The sequence below is a fragment of the Corvus moneduloides genome, chromosome 3 (genome assembly GCF_009650955.1).
Source record: "Corvus moneduloides isolate bCorMon1 chromosome 3, bCorMon1.pri, whole genome shotgun sequence".
NCBI classification, from domain to species: domain Eukaryota; kingdom Metazoa; phylum Chordata; class Aves; order Passeriformes; family Corvidae; genus Corvus; species Corvus moneduloides.
Window position 1 is genome coordinate 106,632,238 of NC_045478.1, and position 27,719 is coordinate 106,659,956.

General features: G+C 40.0%; 1 protein-coding gene across 1 annotated transcript in view; it reads right to left on the reverse strand.

Moving 5' to 3' along the window:
* ALK (ALK receptor tyrosine kinase) overlaps nt 1–27,719 on the reverse strand; it is a 313,122-nt gene that overhangs the window by 80,274 nt on the left and 205,129 nt on the right. Inside the window, 1 exon segment of the mRNA XM_032103223.1 lies at nt 23,040–23,167. Within this exon segment, the coding sequence (XP_031959114.1) occupies nt 23,040–23,167 (128 nt within the window).

Below are 27,719 nucleotides of genomic sequence, written 5' to 3' on the forward strand. Positions count from 1 at the left end.
CAGGAGATGCGTAAGGAAAGGAAAATGAGTGGTATCAAATGAGTATCAGAGTAAAATTTGTGGGAGACATCCTTTATATTTACAGCAGTGTTTATGTAGCCAGTGGCACCCATAAATTACAGCAGTAATTAAGCTGTACCACGGCTGGCTTGGAGGCTTATAAATCATTATTTAACCAGCAGCATTAAATAAATGGCATTTCAGGCTCTAAATTGAAAGTAGAAACAACTCCTTTGGGAACAAGTGCTGACTTTGTACCTCACAGGTCCTGCTTCTCAACACAGTCCAGCCCCGGCTGTGTTCAAATCCAGTACCAGACCCTGGACACAAATGACAGCCTGGGATCTTTACTGCCCATGCTTTTGGACTTGGTTTCCATATATCAGGATGGAAAGAGGAAAATCATGTGCCTTAGCCTAATGCAGGACCAGCAATTTACTGCTCAGACTGTGGGACCCAAGGGGATGTATTTCAATTCTCAACAGATTTTCTCAGACTTGGGTTTCCTCTTCTCTCCTTCCCTGTCCCTTGACCAGCAGAGAAATCACAGTGTGCTGTCAAGCTCTGGCAAGTCTGAGGAGCATGGCCAGAAAGTTCGGGGTGTTTGATCACTGTAAAATGGGAAACTTCGACTTCCTGTCGGCACACTTGGCCAGGTGGGATGGAAGAAATTCTTGTAGGCATCCACAAAAATATCTCTTATCTGGAAAACTGGCTATGCTGCTAATTAGCATGCAGGGTTTAATGAAGCTGAACATAATTATACCTTCACATGCTACATTCAACTTCTTAGACCATAATTTTTAATTCTACTGAAAGCTTTTGGGACAAACACAGGCAGGTGAAGCACTCCTGTTCAGCACACATTACAACAGGGGAGCTTAATAGGACAGTGCTTGATTGCTGCTTAAAAACTGTCTCATTTGTACTCCACAAAAATTCCAAAGACCTGGGATAAATGTACAGTGTTGTCCCATTTTACCAGCAAGAAGCTTCTCTCTGGGCTATCCTTGAGGAGCTGAACTGGACATGATTGAGTTGATTTCAGTGGTTCTCAAGGCAAGACCCTGTATGCCCACAAGGTGAAAAACTTCCATTTTTAATTCCATGTATGTAGCAAAAAATACCCACCCATGAAAGTCCACCATGTTTATCTAACCAAATGTGTTACCTCTCAAAACAGAGGAAGTTTCCTACTGTTTAATTACATCTTTTAAAAATGTTTTCCAGTGGGCTAGTGCTGCAGCCTAATGTGCCTCCACCAAATGCCACTTAAAAATCTGGGGTTGTACAACCTTGTTGATGATGTGTGTCTGTCATAACAATTTGTCATTAACTTCTCAATTTCACCTGCCCCTTCTTTGGCTTGAGTTCAAAGCTTTGACTCGGGTATTTACAAAAACATTACTTGGGGCATTGACAGGTTGTGAGAAAAAAAGAAAAGCTGCTGTCTAGCTATAAAAGGATAGTGAGAACTTGGGGGAGTTTCTGATTATTGATTTTTCCATTATTTGCCATTTCTGATGAGTACATATTTCCTCACTCTTTAACTCCAATCCTCCAGCAGCACAGACATTCAAAGGCTGCTGACTCTGTGCTGGGGATAGCCCTATTCCAGGATAGCCATATTCCAGGACAAAGTAAATTTGCTATTTCTACAAGTCACTAATCCCCATGCTTTTACCATTAGACAAGCTGGAAGGTATGAAATAAAGGAGGAAAGAAAGTGAGAGAGGAAAGATTAAGTTCATGTTTGAGGGGAGCGAAGCCATCCTTGGCAAATGGCCATTGAACTCCACATGACACAGGGCAGATCACATAAATCAGAACTTTCACAGCGAGCTACACTGCTCCCATTTTCCAGCCACCCACCCCAGGACACCTGTATCCAGATCAGCAAGGAACCTGAGTAGTTGCAGCTGCAAATGAGACCAATGAGAGGAATACTTGGAAAACGCATTGTCCTCAAAAAATGCTTTGAAAAAAAGGCTGGATTCTATGTTTCTCACACCAGGAAGTCAAAACTGGTCAACGCTTCATAATTTCTGACTTCAGTATTTGTAACAGCATTGTTACTGTTACTGTCATTGCCGAAGGATGCAAGTGAAGCCACATTTGTAGGAGGAAGAGTTCACTTTTTTATTAGACTGCCTGCTACAGGCAGAAAAAACAGCCCATGTTTGTATATGCCTAAAAGCTCACCCATTTTTCCAGTTACATAAACTGCCTTTAATCTTCTTACTTCACTTCCTAAACATAAATGGGAATAAACTCATCACAAGAGCTCTGTGATGTTCATTTCATTACCACTTGTGAGGAACTAAGATGGTATGATAACAGGCATGAAAAAACCTGTAAGGAAATAATTTACTCTGTCTTCATAGTGCAGTTTGAATAATTTACAGTGTAAAATGAACAGGGCCATACCTTTGATGAAGGCAGGACAGAGGGTAGCAAATAACTTCCCATTGAGAGAGCATGCTAAGGGTGCAGCATTCCCACAGCGAGCTACTACAAAGGGAGAAAACTGGCTCATTAGAGCCATGTAGAAACAGAATTTTCACCTCAAAGACAATGTCAACATTTCAAAATGTATCTAACCAGAAAATAAAAATCCCCAAAGTTCTCACAGAACAAAAGATTCAAATCAATGCCAGGTTAGAAAACTGACTTTAGGGGTTTCAACACATAAGTAATACTGTCATAAACCCCAGAAATTTGAAAACACTTGAATTAAGACAAAAATAAAACATTGGGCAGGAAACTCAAGAGGGGAGTTACTGGTTTGGAACCCACTCATGCCAATAACTCAGCCAGCTCAGTTCTAATGTGCCGTCCCTCTCTGCTGCTTCAAAGTAGGGATGCTGTGTTTAGTATACAAATTTCAAACATCTGCTCCTTCCGCATTGCCTAATGCCAGCAGGATTGCTTACACAGAAGAGAGCTCTCAGCACACCTGAGGAGCTGGCACTTGCTCACTGCCACATTTCAGTTGCAAGAACTCTCTCCAGAGTTGTGCAGCATTCAGACTACTCAGGCCCTCTGTGTTCTCTCACAAATGTTTTTGCCCAGGTCTCGTTGCTTTTCCTGCCTTCTGACTGAATGACTTCCCAACAATAATGTTGGTGTGATGTATCGCCCCTGAATTTACAGAGAAAAATAGCTTCGTTAAAAAACTATAATGAAATAAGAATGTGGAAAGAGAAGTTAGATGGATTTCACACGTTCTCAATTTTCAATTAGGAAAGTTGGCTGAGGGCCTTCATAGTTCCTGAGACAACAAAAAATCGTTGAGTGCAATAAATGACATGATAATGTTTTCCCCTATTAATCTTGCACAAAATCTAGCTGCTTCTTTTGTTTTTTTTGTTAGGCCTTATGGTAACATATGTTACGTACCAATCAATAAGCAGCTCCAACTGCACATCCAAAAATTAACAGTAAACAACTAAACAGCAGCAGTGAATTTTATAATGAAAGTGTGATTTTCCATCATGCAGTGATACCTACATATTCCATGGCATCTACTAAATTGAAAAGGGCCAAAAGAGATGGAGAATACTTAGTATATGAAATACTGTGCATACATAGTCAGTGGACCATTTTCAAATTTCATCTAACACAGTAGATCTTTAAGGCTTTCATCCATAAATGTGAACATTCTGACTTAGAATAATCCAGTGGGATAGAGTAATTTCATTAAAATCCCAAATCTCATTTCTTTTGGTTGCTTTTCATTGCCCTTGTTTCAGTATCAGGCTGCATTTACTGTTTGATTCCCCTTTTCTCTTGGGTACTATTGCATCTTTCTAGGTACCACTGCACCTTTGTGAGATTAAAAAACACCAACAAAAACACCTCTCCCCTAGGTGTCATTTTTCTCCTAAAACAAGTGAATGCTGTATATTTGTAACAGTAAGAAACTGGTAAAAGGAAAAAAAAAAAACAAACAAAAACCTAAAAAAAAAAAAAAAAAAGCCAAAAAACCCTTTTCTATGACTTCCTGTGAATTTTTCAAAATACATACCTTGTAGAGGGAAAATAAAAAGTTCCAACTTCTATTATTAGCCCTGCTATTCCCATCAGACCTCTCTGGGTCTGAATAGGCTTGGAGGCCAGCTCTTATCAGCCAGCAATCTTTTCCATGGGAAACACCAGCAGACTGATTGCTGGCTCACTGAAAGATGAATGCTGCTTGCTACATGGGGTGGACGCTGACAAAATCATGAGGTGGTTAAGTTCTCTAAGCTTATTTACAGACAGCAGGAGCAGATTTAGCACGGGTTCTACCTCAGCATCAGATACAGAACTGAATGTGAAATAAAACAAGGCTGCTGGAGAAAGGACATGAAAACTGTGCTTCCAAACCTCATGTGTGGCTCTTGGGGAAACTGTAAGAGCTGATTAGATAGGAAATACATGTAATTTTCCACATTTTGCTTCTTAGAAGGCTTAGTTCAAATCCATTTTCAATTATTAAGGTAAGTGTTATCTTTGCCTCTTCCAGTTCTGCAGTTCCAAGCACAACCAACGCTGCCGCTGTACACAGCAGATTTTTTTCAACTCTTGGTTCTTAAAAACAGCACAACAAGAAAACCACAAAGATCAATAACATTTTAAAGATGAGGAAACGGAGGTACTTGTCAACCAATTTCAATCACATAAATGAGCTTGTAAATTGCTCAAACCAAATTCTCTCACTGACTCCTGCTGCTTCCTGTACCAGTTGGACTGAAGATGGCCAGATTCAAGTCAAAAGTAGAGACTGGAGAATATTTTCATGGCTCGTCAAGAGCTGATTTCACACAGGTCAGATATAACCTCTCTCTCAACCCTGCAACAGCAGCATCTCAGCAAACCCTCTTTTAACATTGCCAATCCAGCCAACAAGAGATGTATATTCATATGCCTGGTCATGAGAAACACAAATAAAAGTATGAGACTTAACTGTATTCAAACAGCATTTTAGGAATCAGATTTTTCATTTCTAAAATGCAATTCTCTTTCTGTAACTGTTTTAAGCACTCTCTCTGCTTTAGATGTCAGCAGTGTTAAGGTTTTTGGCCTCACTACTGATGGGTTGCTGGGGGTGGTAGGTGGAATATCACAAATCAGCACAACCCTGAGCATGCACTCAGCAGAGTGCACGGACTCATCCTCACACCACAGCCAATGCCTTACTGTGCAAAGCAGTGGCCCCACAGTGGAAGACCAATTGTTGTTCCAGGTAGAAGCAGAAGCTTGCTTGGGGAAGAAAGTTTCCTGTTGTGCCCTTTTCCACTGTGCCAACCTCTACAGTTGTGTGAATGCAGCAAGCTGTCATCAAGCAGCTGATTTCCACTTTGAAAAAGTGAGCAACAATACCTCAAACCCACAAATAATAAGCAAAATGAAACTGCACATGAACACTTGCCGTGAGGAAGAGCAATAACGACACACAACAGGTTTGCCACTGGGAGGGACTTCATGTGCATGGATGCTTTTAGTTCTGGGGAAGCAGAAGGAAAGTCTCGGTGTCACCCTACCTCCACACATCGCTGAACACCAAGAAGTTATGGATGCAGTGACTCACGGGTCACTGTTCCAGCTGGATGCACCAACAACTGCCAACATCTCAGTGCTCTGAAGCCAGTCCAGAGGGACAGAGGGCCAGCACAATTTTGTGCACTTCTCTTCCAGGCTGCGCTTCAAGGCCTTGCTATGCTTGAACAACGTTATCCCACGAGCAAAGCTGCTGAAGGTCAGTGGCCCTTAACATCAAAAAGAGCCTGGAGAAGGATGCCTTCCTGGGGTCCACATCTCTGCCCAAGGACCTCTATTAATGTTTGAATGTGCACAAAATTCATGAATTGGGAATGCTCACTGAAAAAAAAAATAGATGTCAGTGAATGACCCAGTGATTAGCTCCGTGTAAGCCAAGATACTTACTGAAGATATCAGGGAAAAATGGAAGAAGGGATAACATTACAATTCCAACATCACCACCCTGGTTTCAGGCCATCTCTCTACTCCCTTGTGGCATGCTGAAAGACTCTTTGGTTAATGCTTTCCATGTGAGATCACTTTCCAAAAGTATATGGAGATGCAGAGAAGATTGCAAGAGCTGACCAGTATCAATACAAAGAATAACCATACCCTGAGGCTGAGATACCTGTGGGCTGCCAGCCACAGTAGAACAGTTAGACTAACAGTGGAATAGTTAAATAATATTAAAGTGGCTTTTGAACTTATTTTAAATACATAGGAATTTTAACATTTTTAAATGATAGGAATTTTAACAAACAGTTGCTGTGAGTAAAGACAGATCAAGGAGACAGAACATGTCTTCTCCCTCTCTCTAAGTTTTCTCTAAGACCTTTACCCTCCAATGAATAGATTGTGCAATCAGCTCTCAGGAGTTCTTATACAATTACTCAGAATGAGCAGTCATTTTCTTATCAATTCTCATCTTCAAATTTGGCACCATAAAGCGTATGCCTACCCAAAATATCCCTTTATATCCTCTTTGTCAATAAGCTTTCTGTTGAGTGCAAGCCCCCCTTCAAGATTTTTCCAACCCGTTTCCCCCCATCTTGCTAATGACTCAGTTGGCCATTAATTAATCACTTAATTACTGCCAGCAATAGTATTAAATTCTCACAAACTTGCTACTGCTGTTGTTATGTAAAATGCTCCTCCCAGCCAGGTAGGTTTCAGCAAAGTGTAACACCTTGTTGACTTTAGATAAATCAATTTATAAAATGCAAATGTACCTCTTCCAGGTAAGGAAAATCCTTTATAACTGCTCAATGATTCATTATACAAAACAAAGAATTAGGAGGACATGCAGCCCTTAATCAAGTCCTAGCAAACGTAAACATTGTAAAAAAGAAGTGATAAAAAGAGACTATGAAAGAGTAGCCCCACTGCAAAGTAAATGGGGTTAGTTTAGTCTTGTGGCAAACAGAAGTAGTAGAGTACCCTCGAATACCCAGCCATACATGCACAGTATTCCAAATGACTGGAAATCAAAAAATAATTAGGTGTACCAGGAACTAAGAAAAGAGAAATATAAACCAATTTAGCAGCTACAGGAAGTAATGAAATTAGGTATACACTCCACCAAACATCTATTGGATCATGGTGCAGTTTCAAAGAAGGTATTGGCAAAAAATACCATCAGTTTAGGAGAGGGTTACAGTAAGCAAGCTGTACTGGACAGGACTCACTTGACAGCACAAAGTACACAAACACACTGAATAATAAAAATAGAACCACCAAACTTTCTTTTGGCCATAAAGTAGACTAGGGAGACCTAGAATCTACTTTACGTGTGCCTACATGTGACCTTGAAGTATCAATTTAAAAGACTGAATAATCATTAACATTAATTTTTGTACACATTTCATTAGGAATTCTCTCTGGCAGGGGCTATCTTGACAAGGGCAGCCGTCTTAGGGGACAGACACTCTTCCTGTTTCTTACTCTGCCCCACTGGTCACAGTATTTGTACTTCCATTCACCTTAAGCTGCCCATGGTCATCTCTGTGCTATAGTAAAGTTATACCGAGTGCAAAGGTGCTATATGTCCACTATATAATTTTTACAAAGAGAATAGTTAAAATACCTGACTTCCAGCTCTCTCAGGGCTTTAACTTAATGGGATGTGGATGCAGTTCACCAGCCATAAAGCATGTCACTGGCTAACTGCTTACCTCCCTGCAGAATCTCAAAGCCAGGAAGGCAACCCGCAGGACACAGGGAATCTACATGCAGAAAGTTTACTGAAATACCAGCAACAAAATCAACTGCCCTACTCCTTACACCAGGAAGAATGCCTTGCCTCCTTTTCCAGGATTTCTTGAGAGACAGAAGTAGGACTCTTACACAGCTGGAGTTACAGCAAAGGCTCTCAACTCCACTTGGACCATGCCCTTCCTTCCCATCCCACAGGTCATTACTGCTACTTTTTAGTGAGCAATATAATTTTAAACAGTCTGTCAATGAGGTATCACAAAGATGATAAAAGTGCCTTGCCCTAGCATCTAATGTGGATAAAATCAATGATCCAAGGTCCCATGGGCAGTGACAGTCAAAAAGCTCAGAGGCCTCTAGGCCCATGGCAGCAGCAGCTGCATTCTCTGTTCAGCAGAGCAGTAGGGCAGGTAAGGAAATGGTGACCTGGCAAAGACAGGGTGGCAAATCCAAGTTATCGGACATCCAGGGTGTTCTTGAAAATAAAAAGCCTGGCATCCTTTTCCCAGTACTCAAGGAAACGAAGAAAGAATTAAATAATCAAGGACTGAGCACAAAACAGCCCAAACACAGCAGCCCAGCATAATTTCTTGAGGTCCTTCAAACCAGACTCCACCTGTATGTGCAGGGGCCTGGCACTGCTAGCAAATCACCTCCAGAAATGCTGCCTATCAAATCAGGAATCTGATGGTCAGGTTTTTCAAAATGGTTCTTATGTTGTGACCTTGAATGAGCCTCTTTACTTGACAAAGATCTTGGATAAGTCTCTTTTTACCGTGACAGAAAAAAACCCCTAAAAAACCATTTTGTGTGGAATATACGGCCTTGCTACTTTTAGAATAGCATTTTTTTCACAGAAAAAAAAATCTCATTTTTAAGAGCTATCTAAAATGAAAATGTCCCCTGTAGAGGAAAATGTTTGCTCAGCAGTACTTCAAAAGATTTTATTTGACCTGAAATAAAACGTTGGTTAGCTCCAGGAAACTTGCTATTGTTCAAATTTTTTTTTTCAGTTCATATATTTCATGCTTTCTTTATGCCTTTTAACATGTTTTCCAATAAAAAAACCACCTAGAGTCCAGGGAAAAGGTGTGAAAACTTGGTTTCTTCTATTAATTTTTTTGTTTTGTTTTGCCAAAACACATACTAAGTTTGCATTTTGAATAGCTTTGTCCCACCAGGTTGCTTTTTTAACAAGCTAGAATAAAAATGAACACGCTGCTTATCCCATGTAACACAGAGAGGCTCTCAAGTGGAAGGCAACACTGAGTGTGCCACCAAGTGCTAATAAGAAGCACGGAGGGTCACAGAATCACTGCAGTCATTGCCACATGCTAATGCAGCATCTGTCTGAGGAAGCTCTGGGTCATTTCAGCTCAGTCCTGTCCCCAGAAATCTCCCCCCTCAGTGCACCAAGGAGACAACTCTTTACCACGTTAGTACTGACAGGGCTGACGATGTTCTCTCCATTTGGTGCACATCAAACCATGCAAATATTAGCAAAACTCAGGTTTAGCTGAGGGAACCTCAGATGTGGAAAGTAGTAAAAAAGCCAACCATGAGGCCTGCACAGTCTCACGTGGGCACTGTAGAGTTATTACACTGCCATTTCCATCTCAGTGAGAAGCAGCATGGAAAACAGTCAAAGTAAACTCAACATTAAAAATTTCACTGACAATTAAGATGACAGATTAAACTGATCTACATGCAATCTGCAAACTGATTTGGCACTCACTGATTAATGCAGTAAATTAGATACTAACATCTCACATGCAATGTTATAAATCACTACCTTCACTCAGCAATGCATATTTGGTGTCAAACAATTTCTGATGCTGGCTAAGTTATTAAATTTTCTGTAGATGAAGCACTGAATATCTCTTACAGTTTTAGGAAGAGCTTATGAAAAGAGACTTTCAATTTCTGATCAAAGTTACTTGATACTAATAGAACTGCTCGGATTTCCAAAATTCAAGTGGAAATTGCTTCTCACTGTAGTGGAAAACAGCAAAACAAACCTAACAGCCCCAAGTCTGGACCCAAACTTCTTTTAAGTGGACACACACATTTGAAGGTAGAGAGATGCTTTACAAACATGATTTATTTCTCCAAAATGGTGCTTTCATGAAACACCCATCTCTGAGCTTTACTGATACTTGGTAAAATACAGAGCTCCTGCTTGAGGAAATTGCAGCAAGAAATGCCACAGAAGGGCCCTGAGATCTGAGTATTTGGCCCAACTACTGCAAAAAAGGCAGAGTCTGTCTCTTATGCTTTTCTATGGATGTTGTTCACAGACCCCAAGTACTTTCAACTACACTGTCACAAACTCACAAGGTGAGGGTATCCCCCTCCACAGATCCCTGGCAGTGCAAGGCTCCAGCCTCAGCAACAACACTTCAGCTCACAGCTGTCAGCACTAATGAGATAAAGCAGACCGTGGTGAGATCCTGGAGTTATTTGTAGCTGTGGTACAGGTAAGTCCCTCTGGTTGCAGGTAGGCATCCTTCCCCAGCTGCATTGGCAGGAGAGGTTATTGCCTCCATCTGTTCACGACCGCTTTCCCTCCTGATCCGCTGATGAAGCAGCCTGTGCAAGTACTCCCTAATTTATTTCAGGCAAAGTCAGACAGGTGACACCAGAACAACAGTTCTTACCTACTCAAGGATTTTATGTGACCCTCTCTCATTTCCAAGTGACAGCTGCTCTCTGGGCTGCATTGAAGCATCTCACAGACTTGTGACACCAGCTGAAAGGCTGTTCTCCAGTCCCTTTTAAAAACCATCATATACGTGAGATAATTCTGATACACGGTAATGTTCTTACCAGCTCATGCAAAGCACTTTGTGGAAGAGGGAGTATTTCCCTTTCCCTTTTTTAAAGAGGGAATTCTGTGGAACATCAGACTGCTAACTGCCATTGCCTTTGCAGCTTTGGGAAAACTCAAACAGAGCTTGGTCTTTATTTGAGATATTCAGCTCAAGTCTGCTTCTAAACCAAGGGGAATGAGAAAAAAACCCCTGCAGGTATGATCAAGCTCAGAGGAAATTGTGTCTCAATTTAGAACTGCACAAGAGGGACCTCTCTTTAAATCAAAGATGGAAATAAAGGGATGGGGTTATGTACAGGAAATTATTAAAGCTTTTTTTTTTTTTTTTTTGGAATACCATTTAATATTTAATATTATTAAAACACAATGCTCATATAACAAAAAACCCCAAAGAACACCACACTTGGTACAATTTTCTCTTCAGAAAAAATTTTGGTTTAAATTTTCCTGGTAAAAAAGAAACATTATTACACTAACATAATGGACCAGAAATTCCCTGACATGCATCTTAATAGTGCATCATGCCTCAGAAGTCCTGTCAGTTGAAATTTAGTCTTGAACTCAATGATCACCAGGAACTGGATCTGAAATTACTTACTCCTGAATGTAACTAGATATCCTTTCAGAAGCAGGCTGAATTAAGGTTCAAGACAAATGCTGCATATAATATAGATCTTAACCTCATTTAGAAGCAATGTTGTTTAAGGCTGTATTAAGGGATTGAGTTACTGCTTCTGCTTAAACAGAAGTGACAGAGTCATTCACAAGGGTAATAAAAATAAACAAGATAATGCAATAGAAGGAATTGCACCTCCTGGTAAGGAAGTAAGTGAAAAATTAATGTGGATCTTCTATTACCACTCTTTGGAAAGCAGCATGGGATCCAATCTCCAATTGCAACTCAATTTAAGTAGATTTTTCAAAAAGCCTTCATTGAGGCCTCAAATATGATCTACAGGACTCCATTAGAAGGCTCTGAGCTGTAGCTCTGCTGCTACCAACTACCACTTTACTGTTCACAAACCACTTCTGTATCTGAATGTTCTTCCCTGTGAGAGAACTGTGTTTGTTGTTTTTTAGAAACCTGCCTTCTTTTCTAGACCCATTCAAAAAATATCTAGAGGAGCTGAAAAACACAGGGTTGATTTCTGGTTTATAATTTACACAGGTTTCCCAGTGCAGAGAAGCTTCTAGGTTGGACTGGAAGCACTCTGTAAAAGCTGCATGAAAAGCTTGTTTTGGTAATGTTGGTTTTGTAAAGTATGCCTGGCTAGCACCATTAATCTTGCACTCAACAGTCATTTAATGTTTTTCAGGGTTTATTCTAACAGACTCTGAATAAACTCCTGCAAAATAATTACTATAAAATGATTGATCTGGCATGGTAACCACTGAGTGTTGAGAGTGTTCAATAGAGAATCTGTTTGTTAAAGATTCCTTGCCTGACACTATTCATTCACAAGTGAGGAATTGGTGGGCAGACTTTATAGATTACAGGTATTAAAGCACCCCACTGGCTTTAAAAGGATAGTGCTGTTAGGAATCCCAGACAACAATTCTTCAACCAAAGCATTGTCCTCTTTCTGACACTCTGATGATGCTATGATGTTAAAGGTGGAATGAATTGCCCTGTGAAGTGCCTCTTTTTCTCTCTGTTGACTACAGAGGGACCCTAGAGACCAGCTTTGACATGATGCCTAACTTCCAGATAGCTGAAGTCACAAAAGATGAATACCATCTTGTCTAACTTCATACAACAAAGCACCTGAATGTCTGAACTAAATCTTGCCTAGGGAGATTCAATCTTGTGATATTGTGAATTAGATGACTGGTTTATTATACAGATTTTATTCCCTGACAGTTCAGTTGAGGTCTAGACTGAGACCTGCAAACTGAATTAGCTTTGCAAGTTGGAGTTTAGGGGAAGATTTTTTTTTTCTTCTATCCACTGATAATATTTTCTGGCCTTTCTTCAAACACTGAAAAAAGCAGCCAGCATCAGCAGATGTAGATGTGCTAAAAAAAGGTCTCCTATATGCTATTAATACAAAGACATAGGGAAAAAGGGACAAGTCCATAGCTTGGCTCTGTAAACTGGAAAAGAAACTGTCTTCATTTCATCTGAGACTACTGTTTTGAGAAGATATAGCAATATGAATAAATGAAAACAGTCATAACCTTCTCTGTAATCTTTACAGAACAGTATCATGGTGGGCTTGCAGTGTAGGAAGAGTTATTTTGCATGATTGTGGCATCTGCCTCGTCATGATACTTTGGTTTCATTTCAGCAATTACCCTAATTGTCCAGGAAAGGAAGGCACTGTTTATTGAAAAACAAAAAGTAATATGAACCAGGGAGAAATGCTCTGAGAAAGACAACTGTAATGCATTACTGCTGGTGCCTGGTACTGCTAGGAACAGAAGCAGCAAGAAGCAGCATATTTATTATAATTTGAGGGGAGCTACATGAAGCCACAAATTAGTCCACATTCTACAAATCAACAATTAAGATGAAGACTACTTGCTACAATATAAACTTATAATGGAATAAAAATTGCCCTAAAGGTTTTGTGATTAGATTAGACAGGCAGGAATGTTTTATGACTAAAGGGAAAGAGGAGGAATAGGCTTGTCCAAATGAGAGGAACTGCCCGATTTCGCTTGGGAACAGAAGAAGCTGGAGGTGCTCCAAAGATGAAGTTAGAAGAAAAGAGAAGATAAACACCATAAACATGGAAGAGTATTGCAAAGCAACCTGTGCAAACATCAGCAGGGCAAACACCTCTTGGAGTAGAACTTTTCCAACACAGAACAGAAAAGGTTATTTGCATTTCTCAGTTGTCTTAACCAGTTGTTAACTTAACAAATTTTGATATAACTGTACAGTTATATGTATCATTGTAAACCCTGTGTCAGCTTCAGCCTGCTCTATCTGCACTGAAAGAACAGCTATAACTTAAACCTAACTCTTCTCTTGGCTGTGAAGAGAAGAGCAACGATGAAGAAACTGAAGTCTAAATCAGCAATTTTACTATCAAACCTCTTGTTAGGCTCCTCCGTTTTCAAAAGCTTTGATAAATATATATAGGGGCAGATCTTCAGCTGATGCAAACAGTTGAGGCCCCAACAATTACTGGGATGACGCACCATGTGCTTTAGTAATTTCACTGGCAGAAACTCTTCACAAGTAACTGCACAGTTATTCACTTCCTTTGCTTTGGGAAATAGCTCCCATGCAAGAAATACTTCCTTTACTTGGCTAAGCCACTTGGCAATCTTTGCAGACAGGTGAGTCATTTTGCTACTGTTTTGTTACTGATGTGAACAATGAGAGTTCACACCTGAGGGATGAGTTAACACTATTGCCAAAACTTTGCACTTAATATTTCTGACCTTATAGAAATTGCTTTGTTTTTGTTATGGTTTCATTAACTGATGGTCATGAATATGTATACATACACTGTTATTCCATGAGGAGCTTAAGAAGACAACAGTGCCTTTGTGTCTTTTTAGAAATCAATAACAACAGTGATAATATTACAGAAATATTGAATTTTCATAATTTTGTTTTGTTTTTGTACTGCATAATCTGATGCTGGATTTATGCAGTTGTTGCTTACAGCTCTAAATGATGTTTTAAAAATCCAGTCCATCATTTGGGCTTAAGTGCAGGGAATATTGACTGCTGTAGTCTCCAAGAAGCCATTTACTCTGGATTGTGGTGCACACAATTCCACCAAAATAGCTTAGACCCCAGTATGGCACAACCCATCATCTCACAGAACCAGACAGACTGCTTCTCAACTCTCAAAGTTTTTAGGGATCCAAATACCGGCATTGTTCATCTGTACTCACATCAAATGAAAGATCTACCACTGATGATATTTTTGGAACATGATAAATGTTTCTTACAGAGTTGACTAAATTATGTTTCCTCGTAGATCAGAAAAACATTTCCAAACCTCTTACTCTGCTTACAAATTTGCTGATACTCCATCAATCATGTTCCATGAACAGTACACTTCAGTCTGGAATTGGACCCAGGATCCAGCTGACTCATTTAATTGCTTGCAACCTCCCAGTTATACAAAACTTCAGCAGGCAGTAATTTAAAAAAGGGAGGGAGGGGAAAAGGTATATTCTTAAAATTTCTTTCATGTAATAAAAGCTGACTGCAATTTAAGATCTTGACATCCACGTGTGACTCCTGGATCAATAAACCTTGCTAGCAGGGCTTTCAAAGGCTCAATTCATAAAAGCCCTGTATACCTCATTTATGGAGGCACTCAGTAAAGCTGCCTCCATGGAGGCACAGTGCACATTCTGTCCCTTCTCATCCTCATGACGAAAGGCACACCTCAGTGCCTGGCAGTAATGATGGCATTTTTGAAAACTCCTACAGGACTAAGGAGTGTGGTTCCCATTAATTTGTGCTCCTAAGTCACCTGGCAGCTTTTAAAAGTTCCTCTCTCTCCCCAGGTTTTTCACAACTTCAGAGTAAAAGAATTGCAACACACAGGCTTTGTGACACTGAGAATCTGATGGGCTGCCGCTGGTTGTGAGTTTCCAAATCCAGCATAAAGGACTTTCATTTGTTGAAAGGGCACACACTGCTTTTCAGAAAACTTCAGTCTCCCTTCACAGATTCTTAAACTTTTCAGGGGAAAAAAACCCCCAATGCAGTAGTTTAAGTCTATTGTCATTTCTATTTAGGGATTATGGACTTGATTTGGAATTACAAGGTCAAGGCTTTTTGGTTTCAGTTGTTCTGTTGCAGACTGCCACTGTATCCATCAGTGTTGGCACCAAGGTGCCACACCTCTCCCAGACTGGATAGAATGCAGGATTGTTAAACCACGTCCATGGGCTGGTTTAGCAGTCAGTTTGCTCAGAAAGCTGACTGCAGGAGACCTGTCAGGAACAGAACAGCAGGACAAAGCAAGCAGGGCTCCTGGAGGCAGAAAGGAGTTGGACAGAAAGAGGGAAGAGCTGGACGGGGTCTTATAGCATGACTGGGGCAGATTTACAGTGAGACCTCTCAGACACAGAAACCAAGCTGGACTTGAACAATTCAGAGAATAAGCCCTGAGGTATAGAAGTGCCCTGAGCCAAAATCTAAAGGACTCTACCCTCTGAAGACAGAGGAAGAATTATACCTTTTTTTCAATCTTTCATGCATTGCACTACTACAGAGAAGTGGTAACCACCTCAGTAGCCACCATTTCTATGTGTGACACTTAGGCAGGCTTTTTAAAAAAATAAAGTTCTTGCTGTTGACATTATTTAATTTTCAAGCAAACACAGAATATCTTCTTTCCTTATTGTGCTATCTTCTCCTCGTTCTTCACCTTCCAAAAACCTATTTTGCTCATTAATGCCTCTGAGGCTCTGGTGAGACGTGCCACACAAAGGGACTAGTTTCCATCTGAACATCCTACGTATTTATCTTTGCTTTTGATAATTTTAAATGTTAACTGATTAATTCTTGCACATTTCATTAAATTTTGACAACTTGCTGCATTTCCCTCACTTGGTTTCTTTGCTGGTTCAACAGATTATCCACCTAGTTAGCTCAGTCTGATTTATTGAATGACTATCTGATTAAGCCTGATTGCTCTAGTTAATTATTGGATTGTAAATGTTTCTTCCAATCACTTTCTAACTGGTCAAACTTTTTAATAATTTCCACCATCTAGACCAATTATTCCTGCCTGATATCCTGTCATTTGTTTTCAGTGGTAGCGGTTTATCACCATCTCTTCCTTCCTCATCTCTCCCTCTGTTACCTGAAGGGATCCTACAAGAAAGATGGACAGAGACTATTCACAGGAGCATGTAGTGACAGGACAAGAGGGAATGGCTTCAAACTGAAGGAGAGGATGCTTAGATCAGATACTAGGAAGAAATTCTTCACTGTGGTGAGGCACTGGCACAGGGTGCCCAGAGAAGCTGTGGATGCTCCATCCCTAGAAGTGTTCAAGGCCAGGTTGGATGGGGCTCTCAGCAACCTGGTCTAGTGGAAAGTCTCCCTCTCCATGGCAGGGGGGTTGGAACTAGGTGATCTTTAAGGTGCCTTCCAACCAAAACTGTTCTGGGATTCTGTGTGTCTCTTTTGCTGGCTGAGTCTGACTAATTTCATTTCTGCTTGATCATCTCCCTCTTCTGTTCTGACCTTCTAAGCTTCCTCACCCTCTCTCAGTTCTTCACAAAGATGCCTGTAATTTTTCACAAATATGAATCAAGTTGCATAGTTAAGTCTTAACAACTTCAAACACCAGTCCTATTAAAACAAAACTTTCCTACAGCTAATAGTGAACTTCATGGATATAAAACAAAACTCAGAGCAAAACTATCCCTGACTCTTTCTTTTGCAAAATCAAGGACCTCTGTGCCCTCTGTTACGGGCTAGCAGTCCTTTGAAAACTTAGGGGTTTATTATGGAGAGAAAAAGGGAGAATGAGACTGTCATCTACTTACACAGCAGAGTCAGATTGCATAAATCTTTGAATCTGGAGTAATACCGGCTTAAAATTGTTGGGTCATCTGTAAATCATCATTGTCCTTCCCATTTCTCAAGTGATAATAGCAAATCCTATGATTGTTTTAATAAATCCAAGCAGTTAAAACATCACAAGAACTAAGTGGCAGCAATTAATAGTAATAAAAATAAGTTCAATTTGGGGAAAGCAGATTACAGAGTTCATTTTCTTTCACTGAATCAATGGCTCCCCTGTTGAAATAAGCCTTAATTAAAGGAGAAGGTCAGGATAAAAATCATATACAGCATTAAAAAGATAATGTATTGGCCAATTCTTCAAGGTGTTAAAAAGTACTTAAGACCCACAAGTGCCAACATTTGCAATGTCTCTTGAGCAGTTCCTAATACTTCTTATGAGCAGGTCCTTCTCTTTGGATTATTAAAGCTTTGGATTTTAAAGGCTGAGATTTCTCAATTCTGTTTCTTAACGTGAGTCACTTGACCTGTTCTGAGTTAGAGAGGATGAACCTGCTCACTCTGGTAAGGCAGACCTATTTGGAGCTGCTGCGGCAGATTCAAGCCTTTCCACTTTTCTGCATGAAAACATCTATTTTAAAGATGAGTTTTAAGTGCATCATTACACCACCTAAAGCATTTCTTTATATCTTCCCTCCTCCACATCCTATAACCCCAAATAGATGGTCAGTTGATCACTAAATAAAGCAACAGGACACTATCCCATTTGCCAACAAACTGGCATGGCAGACCTATGAAACCCAAATTCTCTAGATATTCAGGTTTGCTTCCCCCCTGCTGCTCCTTTGGTGAGCACACAGAGGTTCTAAATAGATTAAATTATTCAACGTACCCACCACTGTCTAAATCCGGCTCTGCAAGAAGTAGGTGTTCACAGCCAGTAACAGAAATGCATAATCACTCGTTCATTACTGCAAGAAGCTACTCTACCACTAATTGAGTTACTGTGCCTTTTCTGGAAGCAATATTAAAACTAAATTTGCTTAATTTTTTTATTCCTAGCGTTACAATAACTTAATTTAAAAAAGATGAAAGTGAAAACACAGATAAGCCCCATAACAAGTTCATTAAATTTATTTTATGTAAAATTGGCACAAACCACAAGTGAAATAACTTTCACTTTAGAATGACTTTAAAATGATTTAACTTCACTACAGCCGCCACCCTCATCTGCAAAGCAGTACTTTCTCCAACACAAGATCCCTACAGGATTAAAACACAAGCAGGTTAGAGATAGTTTTTGGCACACAAGCTGAAGTCAGAATAATCAGTCATAGCTCATGGGGGAGCAGAGGTGAATGGGGAAGAAGGTAGTTGCCAAAGCATTTGAAAGCAAACATTCTTAAAATAGTAAGGCTTTTCCAAATACCTACTTAGTGAAATTAGACCCACAGGAAAACCAGACCAATTGAACTGTATAAATAGCATCAGCCACTTGATGGAAAATGCAGCCAGTCCGCCTAATTTTACTTTCTTAAATGAAGAAACATAATACAAACATACTGAATAATCCTGCTGATTTCAATTAGCTCTGGATCTTTTCTCTGGCTTGGTAAAGTTCTTAACCATGACATTAATGCCAAAGGAAATTATCCAGCTTCTTTTACACAAAAATTACCTAGGTAGGCCGAGTAATTTATGGTAAATGTTAATCCTAAACCTTAGATAGAGACAGCTACTTCTGAAATGATGACTACTTTTCTTTTTAAATCATGTTTATTTTTCAGTTTTATAACAATGGCAAAATACTGATTGCTCATTGTTCTGTTCACCCATTCACTTGAATTTCTGGACAGAGGTGGATCTCCAGACTATATAAGATGAGATGGTTGATTCTACTAAAGGTTCATTTCTTCTCTCCCCCATGCCATAAATACAACCAAACAAATAATGAAACATAAAATATTGTCACAATTAATCTAGTGGTTTAATAAGTTGTCTGCAAATATCTTGCAATTCTACCCAAGTGAAAATTACTTAAATGTTATATAGATTTAAAAAAATTAATTATTAACATCTAAGTGAGCTGTGTGTCATGTGAGACTTCAATTTGAAATGTATGTTTAATTTTTTTTACTGTGAGAAGACGCAGTTGCCAGAGAATCTCCCAGGGTTGTGGTACAGTCCCCATCACTGGAGGTTTTGAAGATGCAGCTTGTCATGGTTCTAGATAATCTCACCTAGATTCCCTTTCACACAAAAGGTGGTGCCAGATTCTCTTCTGAGGTTCCTTCCAACCTGGCCTGTTCTATGATTCTCTCTCATACACTGATATAATCTCAGTTTTCTGTTTGGAAGAGGTTAACTTTTCTAGGCAATTTTCCAGTAGGAAGCATCAAGAACTTATTTTGAAAAGGAGCTCACTGGTATTTCATTAAGTTCAGTTAACCACAACATCCTGTCATCAAATTAATTTTTAAGACAAACTGCAAAAAGAGAGCATGTGGGAAAGCTGAAATGATACATATCCAGGTTTTGTCCGAATGCACAAAAATATCATTTTAGTAATGATTCAGATGCATAAGCAATCCTGTCTGGAGAAAGCCCTAATTGATCTCCTGCAGTTGATTCATAAATCTGTTGCTAGAATATTTATCAAACAGAATCATGAAAAATTCTATCTGGCAGTTGGTCATATTTCTTCAGATGCATTGTAAGTCTGTATTTTTACTGTTCCCTTGCTCTCTCTTCTTTCACTAAAATCACCTCCTGATCTTCAAAATTTTTCCTTTCCTGAGAGGTCCTGTGCTTTAAATCAAGGATTTTGCCTTTAGTACAACCTTAACTCCAACTTTCAGAAATTTGCATACATATTACACTCATCAGATCGTTACAGAACTAACTGCCTACCAGCTCTGAAGGTAATGTGTGTTTCTATGTACTTTCAGTATCTACTGAAAAAAGGCTATTGCTGAGTGGACAGAAGCATTAACTTAATCAACCCCACACGGTTTCTCCCCTCTCCAAAATAAATGGTTTTTATGTTGCTTACTGAGCTCGAAAACTTGAAAGCTAAGTGCTTCCTCTTGGACAGGCTGAGTGTCTGAAATAACTGCTTTTAACAGCCCTGGAGCATCATTAAACCTTTAACACATTTTAGAAGCATTTGGTCTCCATGCCCCTTAGGCAAAAATTTACTTAGAATTGGTAAATTGAACATTGCTAAGTAAAACAATGTCTTGTCATATACTTCTGCCTACTAATAAGTACGTTAATTAAGACTTTTGGAAATAAGTTAGCAAATTAATTAATTTACAACTGCGATAAAAAAATCAGTAAGAAACCCATTAAACATCATAAATAAGTCAATACATTACTTAGGAAATGAACTCTATTTTTATTACTAGAAATTACCATCAACTACAAAATGCCACTGTACCAATTACTTTACTTGTATAAGTAACAAATATCTGAACTGATGTTATTAAATTAATATATTACTTCTCTGCAATTTGTATATATATATTTTTTTTGCTTTGGCTACTGCACTTATTTAAATAGAAAGTTGTAAGAAAGATAATTAGGCAATCAATAGCTTAGGTTTTACACACTGACAAACACAGTTTACTTCACATTTAAGTCAGTAATTGAAAGTCAATTGGTTGTAGTGGTCCAGGCAATGCTACCTGTTAGTTGTCCTGAGACAAAACCTATAGAAGTACAAGCAGTCCTTGTATTGACTGTAGGGGCTCTCTTACCAGATTCTAATCCTAAGGCTGAGAAAAAACTGTAAGAGCTTTCCTTTTCCTGTAGGAATTGAGAAATGTGAAGATGTTCAAGTGACAAGTAACTAGAATTTTTAAAATTCTAACTTTTTAAAAATTCAGAATTTCATCAGCGTCCGAATCTATTTAAGTTTTTAATTTTAATTCCCCATTCAATCCCATATAAACTGTCATTTTTTTTCAGTTCAAATGCAGTAATTTTTTCTAAGCAAAATCTTGTCTATGATTAAGGAACTCAAAAAAATGGAATCACCAGTGTGCAAAAGCAAATTCCAACTGCAAACTTAAACCTTCTTCAAGCCCTTGTAGTTTTTCACCCAGAGGGTGGTTAGGCACTGGAACAGGCACCCCAGGGCAGTGGTCACAGCACTGAGCCTGACAGAGTTCAAGAAGGGTTTGAACAGTACTCTCGGGCACATGGTGACTCTTGTGGTGTCCTGTGCAGGGCTGGGAATTGGACTCAAAGATCCTGATGGGTGCCTTCCAACTCGGCTCATTCTGTGATTCTTTCTCTATCTGTGCCTATGGAAATGGTAGCCTAACTTGCTAAGATTATATGTACACTTTAATTTATTTTTAAATTGTGTTTATGGTCTCCAAAAGGCTTAAAAAAATCAGGCTGAAGGCATGTTTCTATTTCTCAGTTTCTTTCTCAAATTCACCCATATTTTATGTGCTTTAGTGGCATTAATGTATCCAAGTAGCTAAGCTACCCAAAGGCTTCTAACAGCTGCAGAAAAATTAGATTTAGATTAATCTTTTCTTATTACTTTCCCTATTTTCTCCAAGCTTAAGGTGTCACCCTCAGCTGCTTATCACCACCTCTTTCCTCGCAAAAGCACACTGCCACATCTTCAGCTGCACACAAAAGGCTTAGCCACCTAAACCAACAGAAAATAAAAGAACAAGTGGTTTTGTCCTCTGATGGTATTGTTCATGCACTGTGTCCTGTAAGCAGGGCAGAGAAGTAGCTGTTTGCTACAAGTCTGCAGGCAAAACGGGAGATTTGTTCTTTCTTTTGCTCAGAATGTATCTTAATGGCCTCAGCACTTGACATCCATCATCAGCAGAGCAGTGCTTGGTATTGGGAAGAGCTCACAGTCCGGCACCTCTGGCTCGCCCTTGAGTGCTCCCAAGAGAGGAGTTCCTGTGCCCACAGTCCGTTGCACTGAATTCCCAAAGCACTGTGGATGACTTGTGTCCTTACACCAGCAGCAGAACAGGTGCCCTGTGTCTGAACGCGCCTTTGCTTCCAGCACAGTGTCAGTCTGCTCCTTGTTGGAGATTAGAGAGCACCTTTATGTACAAACAGTGCAATAAATCCTTTAATACAACTGGCCTTTGTGGAGAGCAAGGTAAATGACCAAAATAATGTATGTTCTGCAGCACATTTCCCTGTCCTAGAGAGGTTGAAAAGAAGGACGTGCAGCTCAACTCAGCACTACTCCAAATAAATAAAATGGACAAAAAGTAATGTGTTAAGAGCTATAAGTAGTAATATCCTTCACTGACATGCCACCTAAAGATTTCAGAATGATTCACAGAGTCCATAAAACTGGTAGAACTAATATGCAGCTGCTTCTGGCATAGAGAACTAAATTTACATACTTGGATTGATTACATAGCTTGTATTTAAAAAGTAACCCCCATTTAGGTTGCCCATTATTAAAACTCCACACATTACATAGAACTAACTATTAGGGGCTACTTAGCAATATCCACTTTGGAACATGGCCAAATAAAGGCATACTTTATTAGAATCAAGTTTTCCACAGTTGTTTAAAAAACAACCCTGAAATTTGTAACCACGAACATAAAAGAAGATGGCTTGCAAGATGTTTGTCTAGGAACCTCTCATCTGTTCTACTTTCTGCTGCAGAAAAGTGAAGTTGTCAGGATATGCATCTAGCAAGCCAGGATAAATACTGCTTCTTTTCTCCCCAAATTAAATTTTCATAGTTATTCTTTCCAAATGGAAAAAAAAACCAAAAAACCCAAAACAAAACCAAAAAACTAAATTTGTTTTTAACTTCTTGAAGGAAACTTTTAAGGCAGCATTTAAAAAGATTCTTCCCTGAAAGCGACCCTGTTTTTTTGTTGGTTTTTTTTTTTTAATAATTTAATTTATTTAACAAGAACCTTTCATTCTGTGGTTTCTGCAGCTGTCAGAAATCATGGTTCTCTCCAAAAAGGCATCAAAGTACTATGAGCTAGAAGCAATAAAATGCTCTGTTACCTGAACTGCAGTTCTTCATGGCGAAGGAATCCACGGCTGCTACGCTCTTGTTCCCATTAGGAATATACTCCAGTGAGATCCGAAATGGTTTCTCCAGGTATCCAACTCTCCTTTGAAGCAACACCCATCTGGTCTCATGATACAGCAAGGGGAAAGAACAAAGGAGAAGAGCTGTAAGAAAGGCTACTTTACAAGGACCAAATCCCCCAAAGGAGCAGCTCCTCTTCTGGCTGGTCACACTGTGCATCCTACCCCAGTTCTCACTTCCCTCACAGTGTCCCATGGTCAGGGCCTTTCCCTCCCATGGATTTTGCAAAAGCAAGATTCTAAGCACCAAGATTTCCACCCAGCTAAGATGTGGAGACCCAACTAAACAGTAGCTTATTGCTTTCTTCTGTTACACTTCTGTGCCCCCAGATGTCTGCCTGCTGTTTAGAAGAAGCTCAACTCTGTGCAAAGCAAGCTGTGAAATCTGTAGCACACGTGCACACCCCCTTTAAATATCATTCCTGATTCTCACCAAAAAGTCTCTTAGTCACTCAGGAAATAAGGCAGTCTCCAGGGCTGTACAATAGCTGTAATTCCCAGCACTGCATCACTGGTTGAGCTAACACACTTTGCTTCTAAAACAGTTAGCTGGAACTAACTGTTCCACCTGTGTGCAAAGCACCACAACTAAAACATGCCATTTCTCCTCCTCCACTTCCTATCCCTCTTCTCCTACTTAACCTCCCTCCCAAATGACAAAAATTCCCAGCAAGTAAATCAAGGAAGTGAATTAGTAGCCCTGGAGATTAATATTCACACTCCAAGAGTGCTTCCTCAAGTCTGCTTATTGCCAAGAATAAATGAGAACAAAAAGCCTGTATGATCTTAATTTATTCCCTGAGATGCTAGAAGACATAATGCCTGGCTGTCTTTAATGTCCACCTCCTCCCCTCTGATCAGCTGGGTCTGCTGCTTTACCTGCAATGACTTCCAGCCAGAGAGCACAAGAACTTTTCCTAGACCCCGATTCCAATTTTGTATCCTGCGAGACATGTCTAAAGGTAGACAGTAAAAAATACGAGTACCTTTTTGCCAACACACTGGAATTCTGCAAGGAAAGCTTTAGGGAATTAAATACTTGTACAATAACATGGTCTGGACCATCTCCCTTTTCATCCTTGGACACAGGCTGCCAGTAAAACCACTTGACACCGTTGGTGAAGGGCTGCTTCCCAAGAGGCATGTATTACCTCAGCAGTGATAGGGATCCCACTCTCTGTTTCACTCCAGTTTATCAGGGCCTGCTCACTAACCATAAACATGATCAGAGACAAGAGATTCTGTAAAGTCACTCAGCCACTACTAATCCACTTTTTCACATTTGTCTTCTGTTACAGGAAAAGCCCAGCACCGAGGAGAAAGGTCTCTGTAGCATACTGTAAGTGGTTAGCTGGAGTCTAACAAGCCAACAGGGCCTAACAAAGCCTATTAGGAAATGCAGCTCCAACTGCAACTTTTAAAAGATGAGAACAAAAAATTATTGTGTTTCTTTAAGTTATTTTTAAACACCAATATTAGCATTTTAGGGGAAGACTGTAACTATTTCTAGTTGTCAGAAATTTTTCATTTCTCTTAGACAAAACCCCACATTTTTTATTGCTCTTACAAAAAGTTTTCCGTGTCAAGTACCCCCATCACCTCCCTGTATGTGTGTTTGTGTTTGTCCATGAGCTGTGAAAAAGAATACATTTTTTTTCAGGGAAGGGAGCCCTCTGGAACAGATGCTCTGAGCACAAGAAGCTACACAGTTTATCTGGCATTCATTACAAGAATCTCCTTCTCCAGAAGCATGCCAAAATTTGGATGTTTTGAAGTTAAGAAATCCTTCTGAAAGGAAATATAACGTGTGTATGACATTTACACCAACTGATCATCATTTGTGCCTGCTATGAGCATGGATCAATCCCAAACTGCAGACCCTACACTGCAACAAAAGCTAGGAGACTTTTCTTGGTTCCAGAGGCAGACACACTGTTTGTCTTCTCAGGGACACAATGGTGTCATTATGCCCCACTGAACTAAACAAAATTCCCGGCAAGCAAGGAAGTTGCCAAGAGGTATGTGAAAGACCTGAAGAAAAGTCCTAAGTGAGGGCTGCAGAAGGACCCTGCTGGCAGCTATTGCAATTCAGCTTGCAACTCAGAAAAGCAAACGCAGCTTTTTAACGATTTACTAGGTGTCCTCCTCCTTCTTTTTCCACTGAGAAGAGTGAAAATAGACTGCTAAATTTCATTTTTTGTTTACAGTTATTTTCATTTCCACATCTCATCTTCCACCTTCTGTGCTCAAGGCTCGCACTTGAGAGGAGAATGTTGGCGTCCTCGCTCTTTTTCTGTCCCACTCCCCCAAGAGATAAACCTGCTTTTGCTGAAATTAAATAGAATAAAGCATTGAGAGTATTTTAAGTACCTAGCTTCTGTGTGAGTTATTTCTTCTGATGTCATCTCAACTTAGGTATATTATAAGGATTAGAGGACACGAATTTCCCTACAAATAGAGTCAAAACCGACCCTAGATTAATTTTGATTATGAAATACAAAAGCATCTGTATGTCATGAAAATTGTTTTCTTCAGCTTCAGAAGACTGATGGATTTTAATTCCAAGTACGCAGTGGCTCTCAACAATGATTTCCATTTCTGTGCTACTGCTAACCCTCTGGATAAATGTGCCAGGAGTTTTAGGAATTGCTTTTTTGAGTTACTGGTGCAATAACTTTAGTTTGAGATTCTCAGGCCTCTCATAGTTTACCACGGAAACTTTATTAACTCCCGGAGCTGTTGCCAAGCAGGTGTTTTATATCACCACAATGCAAGACTGGAAAAGGCAGACTCACTCAAGCCCAGATTCATTACAAAATATATTCATACTTCGTGGTACAAATTCCTACAATAGGTTGCCTGAGATTCAAAGATTCATGTGAAAAGAAATGCCAAGTATCAGCCTCTTACTTTGAAGACAAAGACGACATTAACTGGTGGATTTATCGGGGAGGCTAAAAATAGCTACAAGGTCAGCAGAGGCACTTGTGGGCAAATTCAGATAGGAATCAGTTCTGCCATCATTCTGTGGCAGATTTGGGACTCTGATCTCCAGACCTTCTACACAACACACTGTATTGCACAGACCCATCCTCATTTGCACATCCTGTACTATATATAGGCTGCCTGGCAGCAGCATCAGCAAGATCTACTTCAGCATAACCAATATGTATCAGATGTTAATTAGTAGTAGCTTTATTAAATTTCTATCAGCAGCCTACATGTTTTGAATCTAATTTTAGAAAGCATTTTAGCAAGGTTACAGAAAGCTACTTCAGTCATCTCTTGGGATAGATGGGGAAACACCGTGTATGGAACCTCCTCATACTGGAGTCGTACTTCACCAACCTGACAGCTTTCTGTGCTGAGGTGATAGGCTTGCTGGAGGAGGAGAGCAGCAGATGTTGCTTATCTTCTCTTATCTTATCTTATCTTATCTTTAATAAGGTTTCCATCGTCACTGACTGATGGGAGCACAGATGACAGAAGTAGGCAGTGAGGTAGGCTAGCTTAGAGGCTTATCATCAGTGGCACCAAGTCTAGCTGGAAGCCAGACACTAGGGGTACACCTCTGGTTTTATAGTGTCTTCTGTCTCAATTAATGACTTGGATAATGGGACAGGCTGCACCATCAACAAGCTTCCAGCAAGACTAGGAGAAGCAATTGATACACAGGACAGCTGGGCTGCCACTGAGAAGGGCATTGACAACCTGGAAATTTAGGCCAACAGGAACCTCACAAAGTTCAAGAAAAGGAAATGCAAAGCGCTGCCTCTGTGGAGCAACAACCTCATGCACCAGCACAGGCTGGAAAGTGGCTTTGCAGAAGACAACCTGTGGGTCCTGGTGTACAGATTGCTGAGCCTAAGCTAGAAATGTGTCCCCAGTGACAAGAAAGGCCAGTAACTTCCTGGGCTGCACTGGGAACCACAGGTCAAAGGCATGATTCTTCCCCACTATTCAGCGCTGGGGAGACACTTCTGGAACACTGGATCCAGTGCAGCACTTTCCAGTACAAGACAGACATGAGTTACAGAAGTGAGTCCAGCAAACAGCCACAGAGATCAGTAAGGGACTAGAGCATCTGACATACAAGGGGAGGCTGAGAAAATTGGGATTGCTTAGCCTGGAGAAGAGGAGGCTCAGGAAGGATCTTATCAGTGTTGATATAATCGGGGTGAATGAAAAGGAGACAGAATTGGACAGTGGCATCCAACAAAAGGATATCAGGCAAGCACAAGGCACTTTTCTTGGATTGAAAGACCAGAAACTGCATTTAAACACAAGAGAAAATTTACTCTAAGGGTGACTGAACACTGAAACAAGTTGCCCAGAAATCTTAGGGAGTCTCTACTTCCAGATATTTAAAATGGGAGAGGATATAACTCTGGGTAACCGGCTTTAGCTCACCCTGCATCAAGAAGGGAAGTTGGACTACTCAATCTCAGGGGTTCCTTCCAACCTCAACCATTCTGCATTTTTGAAACATAGGTCCCAAAAGCAAATAACAGCAGGTAACATATTACTCCTGTTATCCTCTGAATGACCTCCAAGCACTCTAAAGAGTGATGAATCAGCCTGGTAAGCTGGCAA